At 40.0% G+C, this 9,886-nt stretch overlaps 1 protein-coding gene across 1 annotated transcript; it reads left to right on the forward strand.

The window, feature by feature from the left end:
• The first annotated feature begins 5,115 nt into the window (after positions 1 to 5,115).
• LOC129842909 (caveolae-associated protein 2-like) lies at positions 5,116 to 8,142 on the forward strand. The gene is made up of 4 exons (XM_055911609.1): positions 5,116 to 5,121; positions 5,250 to 5,513; positions 5,721 to 5,882; positions 5,973 to 8,142. Exons 1-4 carry the CDS (start codon positions 5,116 to 5,118, stop codon positions 6,408 to 6,410), a joined length of 870 nt encoding a protein of 289 aa, XP_055767584.1. The 3' UTR covers positions 6,411 to 8,142.
• The last annotated feature ends 1,744 nt before the right edge of the window (positions 8,143 to 9,886 follow it).

Genomic DNA, 9,886 nt, shown 5'->3' on the forward strand with positions numbered 1-9,886 from the left:
TCCCTCCCTCTCTCCTCCTCTCTCCTTTCCCTCCCTCTCTCTCTTCTCTCCTCCCTTCCCTCTCTCCTTTCTCTCTCCTTTCCTTCCCTCTCTCCTTTCTCTCTCCTCCCTTCCCTCGCTCCCTTCCCTCCCTCTTCTTCTCTCTCCTCCTCTCAGGGTTTGGCCCATGTCCAGCATTTGGTGGAAACTCTGAGTGCTGCCTCGCCTTGGCTTCCCTCCCCTGTGTGCGTGTGTGTGTGCATGTGTGTGTGTGTGTTGCTTTGGCTTCCTTCCCCTCTTTTTCGACATTCCTCTGCCTTTATGATTGTTCCCAGCAACCTTGTGTGTCCTTCTTTAATGTAGCGCTACATGATATCTTTGTGACAAAGTTTCCAGCAGAACAACCCCCCCCAGCCACTGTACCTGTATCATCACGGCTGGACTGTGTTTCCAGCCTGGGCCCAACAACACTGTGTGTGCATCCTTCCCGTGTGTGTGTGCGTGTGTGTGTGTGTGTGTTGTGTCGGCCATTTTGTGAAATGTCATTAGGAATGTAACAATGATTAGTGACTGTATGTAGATGGTATGTGTTCATGGTTTGGAAATAACGTTTACACAAATCCATTGATTCCATAACTCAATAGGCCTATGTAGTTTCCCACCACCACATGCCACCACAGAAGGTTTTCAAAGTTAATAGGCCTATGCAGTTTCCCACCACCACACGCCACCACAGAAGGTTTTCAAAGTTAATAGGCCTATGCAGTTTCCCACCACCACACGTCACCAGAGAAGGTTTTCAAAGTTAATAGGCCTATGCAGTTTCCCACCACCACACGTCACCACAGAAGGGTTTCAACGTTTTCATGTATATATATATATATATCTATAACCGAAAGATCGCTGGTTCGAATCCCTGAGCTGACTAGGTGAAAAATCTGTAGATGTGCCCTTCAGCAAGGCACTTAACCCTAATTGCTCCTGTAAATCGCTCTAGCTTAAATGACAACAATTTTGAAATGAAAAATCTCCTGGCCTCAATCCCAAAAGAATGGGAAAAAACTTAACAAGCGGAACTTTCCCTTTAAGATACTACTTAACCACTTACTCAGTCTTTTTTTTTCTTTTTTTCTTTGGGGTGGATCAGCTTAATATTGCGGAAAGAATGTTGCTTCCAATGTAATTGTCTGCATCATTTCCAATCCCCCATATTTTTTGGGGTAAATATATATATCCATACACGCATGCATACATATATACATATATACATACACATACCTATATAGACATACATACTTTTTTAAAGAATATACCTTTATTATTATTCCCCGCAACCCTACCACCGCTCCCCCAATTGGAGTAAACTAATAAACACTTCTGCTTTTACCTTCAATTTATACATCTTATACCTATTTTACAGACACAGACTACTTTATAATAGTTCTCTCTTGTTTGTTCTTTGTCCTTCCTCTATTTCTGTTGTCCATCCAATTTTATTTCCACTTGTAACTGTGCTATTTCACAATAGCTCCGCACCTATACACATTTCACAGATCCCGTATGCCCTACATTGTTTATCTTGTTATTAGTCCCACCCTTCAGTTCCACTCAACCCTTCCCATCTATCTTCCAACATCATCCATTTCGGATTTTTATTTGCCATATATTTTTCAACTGTGCTGTGATGCTTCACAAAAGATTTGAACCTTCCTATTCTCATAGCTTCTACAGATTGTAAATTAAAAATAAACATTTTTGCTAAAATAATTATTATATTATTGATTGATTGACTATGGCTTTTCAAATCCCCCAGTATTGCTATCTGTAGCGTTAGTTCTAGGCAAATGTTGCAATTCTTCAGCCATTCCTGGACCTGTGACCAAAAACGAGCTACATATGGACAATACCAAAATAAATGATCTAATGACTCTGCCTCCTCACAACAGAATCTGCAGAGCTGGGAAGATTGTATACCCCATATATATAACATTCTGTTAGTTGCAAGAATTTTGTACAGTAATTTAAATTGAAAAATTCGAAGTTTTGAATCTGGCGTTGTTTTGCGTATCAATTCATAAACCATGTGCCATGGAATGGGTACATCGAAAATCTCTTCCCAACTATTTTGCAATTTATATGGCACAGCTGTCAGTTTTTTGGTCCTTAAATGAAATTGGTATATGTTTTATTTATCACACTTTTCTTTAACCATTTATGTTCTTTAATACAGGGCCGACATACAAGTTCCTTACTTTTTTCCCCTTCTACTTGCCTCTTCCATTTTTGTGGTAATGCTGCAATTAATTGGTTGTAATTTTGGGTAGAGCAGACATTTCCATATGTCTGTGTTAGCTGCATGTGTGACATAACTCCACCAGTCCTATTTATGATATCATTCACAAAAATTATACCTTTTTTAAACATTTCTTCGATAAATACATTTTTTTTAATCAATTACTATATTTGAATTTAACCACAATATTTGTTGTACTATTTGTTCCGTCCTTTCAGGTGGATTAAACTGAAATTGCAACCAACTTTCTAAGGCTTGTTTAAAAAATAATGATATTTTGGAGATTATTTCCTTTTCAAACAACCGAAAGTGAGCAGGTGTAATCTGAATAAAGGGAAAAAGGCCCTTCTTGAACATAGGATGAGACATTCGTACCAGTTTACTAGAGAACCAGTTTGGATTTAAGTATAACTTTTGTATGACTGATGCCTTTAGTGAGAGGTCTAATGCTTTAATATTTAATAATTTCTGCCCTCCGAATTCATATTCGTTATATAAATAGGCCCTTTTAATTTTATCTGGCTTGCCGTTCCAAATAAAATGGAATATTTTTTGTTCATATAATTTAAAAAGCAGGTCACTAGGTGTAGGCAAAACCAAAAGCAAATAGGTAAACTGTGATATGACTAAAGAGTTAATCAGGGTGATTTTTCCACAAATAGACAAGTATTTTCCTTTCCATGGTAGCAAGATCTTATCTATTTTTGCTAACTTTCTATAAAAATTTATTGGAGTGAGATCATTTCTTTCTTTTGGGATTTTTATACCGAGTATGTCCACATCTCCGTCAGACCATTTAATTGGTAAACTACATGGCAATATAAAATGTGTATTTTTTAGTGATCCAATACGTAATATGGTACATTTATCATAATTTGGTTTTAATCCAGAGAGGATAGCAAAGGTATCTAGATCCTCTATGAGGCCGTGGAGAGACTCTAGTTGTGGTTTTAAAAGAAAACATGAATCATCAGCGTACAATGACACCTTAGTTTTTAAGCCACGGATTTCTAATCCATTAATATTAATGTTTGATCTAATTTTAACAGCTAACATTTCGATGGCAATAATAAATAGATATGCCGATAGTGGACAACCTTGTTTTACTCCTCTAGATAGTTTAAAACTTTCTGAGATGTAGCCATTATTTACTATTTTACACCTAGGGTTACTATACATAATTTTAACCCATTTTATAAGAGATTCCCCAAAATTGAAATATTCTAGGCATTTATATATAAACTCCAGTCGTACTTTATCAAAAGCCTTTTCAAAATCAGCTATGAAAACCAGACCTGGTGTCCCCGATATTTCATAGTGTTCTATTGTTTCCAGTACTTGCCTTATATTATCTCCAATGTATCGTCCATGTAAAAAACCTGTCTGATTAGGATGAATAATATCTGACAAAACTTTTTTTATTCTATGCGCCAAGCATTTTGCTAGGATTTTTGCATCACAACACTGAAGTGTAAGAGGTCTCCAATTTTTTAATTGGACTGGATCTTTATATATACCACTTGGGTCCTGTTTCAGTAATAACGATATCAGACCTTCTTGTTGCGTGTCTGATAATCTACCATTTATATAGGAGTGGTTAAAACAAGCTAATAATGGTCCTTTGAGTATATCAAAAAAAGTTTTGTATACTTCCACTGGTATGCCATCCAGCCCTGGAGTTTTCCCATCCTTAAAGGCCCCAATTGCATCAAGCAGTTCCTCCTCTGTAATTTGGCCTTCACATGAGTCTTTCTGTACAGATGTTAATTTTACATTATTAATAGGAAAAAAATCCATACAATTAGTTTCAGTTAGTGGAGATGGAGGAGCCTGAAACGAAAACATATTCTTAAAGTACTTTACTTCCTCTTTCAAAATATCATTTGGTGAATCATGCGTGACTCCATCATTTGTAACAAGTTTTAATACTTTTTTTTGGTAGCATTTCTATATTGAAGATTGAAAAAGAATTTGGTGCATTTTTCCCCATATTCCATCCAGTTCGCTTTATTTTTATAATATATTACACTGGATCTTTCTTGAATAAGTTCCTCCATTTCTTTTTGTTTTTCCTCTAACTTATTCTGTGCCTCTATGGTACCGTTTTTATTGCTATCTAACTGTACTGTTAGTCCTTCAATTTCCTTTGTTAATATGGACACTTACTCAGTCTTACAGGCTTGATAATATTGACGTTGGGTGGAAACTAATAAGTAGTGTAAAAAAATCACAAGGTTCTGTTATGGCTCAAAATGGCCAGAAACAAAGATCGTTCTTCTGAAACTCATCATTCTATTCTTGTTCTGAGAAATGAAGGCTATTCCATGTGAGAAATTGCCAAGAAACTGAAGATCTCGTACAACACTGTATACTACTCCCTTCACAGAACAGCGCAAACTGGCTCTAACCAGAATAGAAAGAGATGTGGGAGGCCCCGGTGCACAACTGAGCAAGAGGACAAGTACATTAGAGTGTCTAGTTTGAGAAACAGACGCCTCACAAGTCCTCAACTGGCAGCTTCATTAAATAATACCCGCAAAACAATAGTCTCAATGTCAACAGGATCCGGGATGGCCTTCTAGGCAGAGTTGCAATGAAAAAGACATATCTCAGACTGGACAATAAAAATAAAATATTAAGATGGGCAAAAGAACACAGACACTGGACAGAGGAACTCTGCTTAGAAGGCCAGCATCCCGGAGTCGCCTCTTCACTGTTGACGTTGAGATATTTCTAAGTTACCCCAAACTTTTGAACGGTAGTATAAATGTGACCCGCTCCTAAACTATTAGCTATTAATAAAGATGATTAAATATAGCAACACACCACATCTGTTTTGAATGATGAACGTACAGTTCATTAGTTCCTTTCTCTAACTTCTTCATACACTTTCCTTTTTACACCCTCTCATTCTCTTTCTCATCTACCTTCCTCCCTCTTCTCCTTCTCCCTCCCTCTTCCTTCGCTCTCTCTGTAGGAGGAGAATGAAATCCCAACCAGTGTGTTTGTCAAGGATACTGTTCCTTTCCCCCGTGAAGCTGAGGAGGGGGAGGAGCCCACTGCCGTCATCGACGCCAACCGCTCCACGGAGGAGGGGCTTCACACCATCGACCTATCCTCGGACGAGGACGTAGGGCTGGAGGCGGACCTGGACGAGGTGGGAGATGGCGTATACGAGCTGGCAGGAGAGCACACAGACAAATCCCGCACGGATAAGTTTAAACGCTCCAGTCTAAAGAAGGTGAGTGATGGAGAAAACCGGCGTTAGGGGTCAAAGTCTATGGGTGAGAGGTTAGGGGTCAAGGTCATGTTCTGTGGCCATGTGGCGTTTTCAATGCTGACTATTGATGTATTGCAGAGCTTAAGATCAGGGGTCGGAGGTTAGGGGTAAGGGTTAGGAGATTTCCTGCTATGCACTGACTGCATGGTATTGTACAATGTATTGCAGGTGGACAGTCTGAAGAGGGCCTTCTCCAAAGCGAATATAGAGAAGAAGATGAACAAGATTGTGTCACAGGAGAAACGAGAGAAGATGAAGAAGAGCCTGACACCCAACCACCCAAAGAGCTCCTCCTTCAAAGTGTCCCCTCTCACGTTCAGCATCAAGAAGGTCAGTACACACACACACACACACACACATACACACAAACACTCACACTGTTGTGGATTCATCTGACATGACTACGTCCTGCTGTAACAGAATCGTAAGTCTGAGGGCCAACCTGAAGCTGAAGCAGAGGTGGAGGCCTCATCCCAGACCGGGGTTTCGCCTACTGCCGTGGCCTCCATCGAGATCTCCCCGCTGGCCAACCCTGATGAGGATGTCCTCTTCACCGAGGTGCACTCCCAACTGGCTCCGGGGCTGGAGGAGTCCAAGGCTGAGGCTTTGGAGATGAAAGAGGTGGCTGTCAGTGAAGTTCCAGAATCTGACGAAATTCCAGAATCCAACGGTTTTTCTGATTCCAAACCGTTCCTAGAATCACATGTTCCTGAGGCAGATGTGGATCTGTCGGTTATGACGGAGGGAGGGAGCGAGGAGTACGCTCTCTCTGCCACGCTCCCACATGATGCCTTCCACTCTATCTCGCCCTTCGGTGAGGAAGACAGGGAAGAAAAGGTGCAGAGGGAGAAAGAGTAGGAGAAGGAAGGAGAGAAGTAAGTGTAGAAAGAGGTGGAGGAGAAGGAAGAGGAGTAAGAGAAGGAGGAGAGACTTGTGGAATAGGAGCCCAGCTGTCAAAGTCCCCTAAAACACACACACACAAAATAAATACACATATACCTATTCCCTAACATACTTCCCCACTCCCACTCCCACACTCTGTCCATCATCCTCTAAAAAACTCAGACCCTCTGTTCAAAAACACACACCCATACACACACAATTACAGTTCATTTCTGTGTGTCTTTCTGTATGTCATTGTGTGCAATGTATGTGCTTGCATTTGTGTGTGTGTGTGTGTGTGTGTGTGTGTGTGTGTGTGTGTGTGTGTGTGTGTGTGTGTGTGTGTGTGTGTGTGTGTGTGTGTGTGTGTGTGTGTGTGTGTGTGTGTGTGTGTGTGTGTGTGTGTGTGTGTGTGTCAGGGGCAGATTTCTGTTTCACATGTGAAAGAGGATGATGAAGTTGCTAAAAGGTATAATTATCTTCTTATGCTTCTGCTTAAAGTTTAAACCTGAACGTATACTTGTGTATGTAAGATGCTAACTTTGCTTGACCTAATATATACAATTCAAGCCAATCAGTACAACACTTGTCATAATATTAGCTACAGATAGAGTTTTGAGTTTTGGTATCTATTACTGTCCGTTACAGGTTTGCCTAGAGAAAACACCGCCATATATTTTTCAACTAACCTGGTATTGGCGATACTGTCTTCCATCTCCATTCTGGGAAACAGTTATTTTAGAAATGTTTCTATCCAGTGGCAGGTGGTTCTACAAAAAACACTGAAAACTCAGACAGTAAATCCATGTTTTGTACCGCGCAAGGAGGATCCTCGCCATCTTAGCTGTCGGACATCTAGAATTTTCCAGCATCTTTGACAGAACTAGTCATTTCTATGCGAAGCGGCCGCGGCCAGACAGTGTGTCACGTTAATACAAAGCTCTACACACATTGATACAAAACATGGATTTACTATCATTCTGAGGTTTCTCTGCTGTTTGTACAACCACATGCCACTGGACATGGACATTTATAAGATAACTGCTTTCCAGAATCGAGAACAAAGAGAGTATCGCCAATACCAGGTTCATTGAAGAATCTATAGCAGCGTTTTGTATCGGCAAATCTGTAACTCCTAGTAATGGATACCAAAAATCTTTGGTTATATCACATTATTTGGTGTACAATCTGTAGGTATCATCATTCATGACCCTCGAATATCTTAGTACTGTATCATCTCTCAGTGAATGTATAGAAAACATAGAGAGATATAGCATGGCAACAGTTGATAATAAAACATTATAAGGGTTCATACCACAGGGTGGTGGCACCTTAATTGGGGAGGACGGGCTCCTGGTAATGGCTCGAGCAGAATAAGTGCATTAGTATCAAATACATCAAACACATGGTTTCCGTTCACTCCGTTCCAGCCATTACAACCGGTCGTCCTCCCCTTAGCAGCCTCCCCTGGTTCATACATAATGTACAACAGGTAATAATGCATTATTGTATATCTGTCAGCTTCAAGTAAAGTGTTAGTGAAGTAGCCTATGTAGTCTTCTCTTATTTCACTGGTGCCAAAGAAACTCCTCTTCAATATATTGTCCAGATTGTTAAAACTGTGATTGTCATGTTTCTTGCTCTTATATAAAAAAAATAATCTATCTCCAGAATCGTTAGAATTCTAAATAAAAACATTGAAACTGTCCTCCTCCTCTCTCTTTATTTCATCCTGTTGGGGATTAGTTTATTTGGATTAGGCTAGATTATGGACATATAGACTACAAATTAGACAGCTATTGGTTGTCCTGTCCATTACAGCCACAGTGCGTAATATTTCCAGTTCAAGTAGTAAAATACACACCTTGAATTTGAGCCATATGATCGAGTGCTATTTGCATGTGCTCCAGGCCTTGAGGCCTACCTTCCACTCTGATGGTGTGATGGAAAATGTTATGTTTGTGCTTTTCTAATAACCAATTTCTGTGTTCTGTTTGTGCTTTTCTAATAAGCAGTTTATGTGTTCACGCAAGTGACTGAATCCTCATTATCAGTGTCTGCAATTTGGCAGTATGCCCTGAACATTGTTTTGAGAACAAAAGGATATCTCAGTTTCAAGGTTTCAGCTTGGAGAGAAGAAGCCTTGTGAGGTATTGGTCTGTCACATACATAAACCAAACGTTAATGATGAATTAATTATGAATGATAAGCAAAATCATGCCTATGTAACATGTCTGTAAGCAGTATATAAGAGATCTAACGGGACTGTCCCAAAAGAGCTCCTGACAGACGTGCACTATGGTGCATCAAGTTGGAACCTCTCCAGTTAGCTGTTAATAAACAATGTTTCATTTAAGATTGACTTTGGGTGTCCCTGTGTAGAATTGCCACGACAATGGCATGCATGCACACACCTGTCAGGTGGATGGATTATCTTGACAAAGGAGAAATGCTCACTAATAAGGGATGTAAACAAATTTGAGCGAAATAAGCTTTTTGTGCATATGGAAAATATCAGGGATCTTTTATTTCAGCTCATGAAACATGGAACCATTATCACAGCATATTGGCTATATGCCTGGCCGGCTAATATTGATATTCTCAGATCATATTATATTTAAAACTCAGCCTTTGATAACAAAATAGATCAGTCGGTGTAGCACTTGTGAGGCACAGCTAAACAGAAATGATTTGCTTTTTATATGACTGGACTGATGGTACCTGCATCTGTAAGGGTGCTTTCAAGACAACTCGGGATTCTGAAAAAAAAGAGGTAAAATGATGACGTCATCTTCAGATTGGAACGTCGGAGCTCGACAAAAATGCCCGAGTTTCCCACTTGGAATTCTGAGTTGGATGACTGTTCAAAGCGATTTTTCTTGGTAATTTTTTTCCCTGAGTTCCCAGTTGTGAAGTCGGATGTCTGAGATTAGGTGAAACAGATTCGAGGTAAAACAGAAGTCTGAGACGCACTGCAGTCAGAATTCTGAGATTTCACACTTGTTTTGAACACTGTATTAGTCTCAGCGAAGGAGTGAGCAGCAGAGGGTCCGCCTCTCACGGTCCCTGCTCTCTCCTTTTCCTCCAGTGAGTCTGACCAGAGAGAGGGGACACCGTCTTCCACCTGATGGTGAAACTCGAGTCATACCACATCTGCCAACAAATTTATGTTGTTCCTATGACCAGAGAAAGTGTAATATTCCTTGATATTAAAATAGACATGAAGAGTTGTTAATAATAATGAAAACGCCGGGCTACTCGTTCATTGCAGCTGCAGAACCAGTGGAAGTAGGGAAAATCATGTTTTGTAGTAGTGTTGAATAAAAACCCAGTCATAACAACAGCAGCTCTTTGCTGTATTCTCTGAAAGTCTCTCTCTGGTCACTGTCTTAAAAGTTTGAAAATCTTACATTGACTAGTATCAAACTTTGCTGTGGCATTGGTCGTGGAAG

The sequence above is a fragment of the Salvelinus fontinalis genome, unplaced genomic scaffold (assembly GCF_029448725.1).
Source record: "Salvelinus fontinalis isolate EN_2023a unplaced genomic scaffold, ASM2944872v1 scaffold_0074, whole genome shotgun sequence".
Taxonomy (NCBI): Eukaryota; Metazoa; Chordata; class Actinopteri; order Salmoniformes; family Salmonidae; genus Salvelinus; species Salvelinus fontinalis.

Bases quoted from the DNA above. Each gene is read 5' to 3' on its own strand.
- LOC129842909 (XM_055911609.1), top strand. The intron at 5,514-5,720 runs GTGAGTGATGGA...AATGTATTGCAG, and splicing joins AACGCTCCAGTCTAAAGAAG to GTGGACAGTCTGAAGAGGGC. The intron at 5,883-5,972 runs GTCAGTACACAC...CTGCTGTAACAG, and splicing joins TCACGTTCAGCATCAAGAAG to AATCGTAAGTCTGAGGGCCA.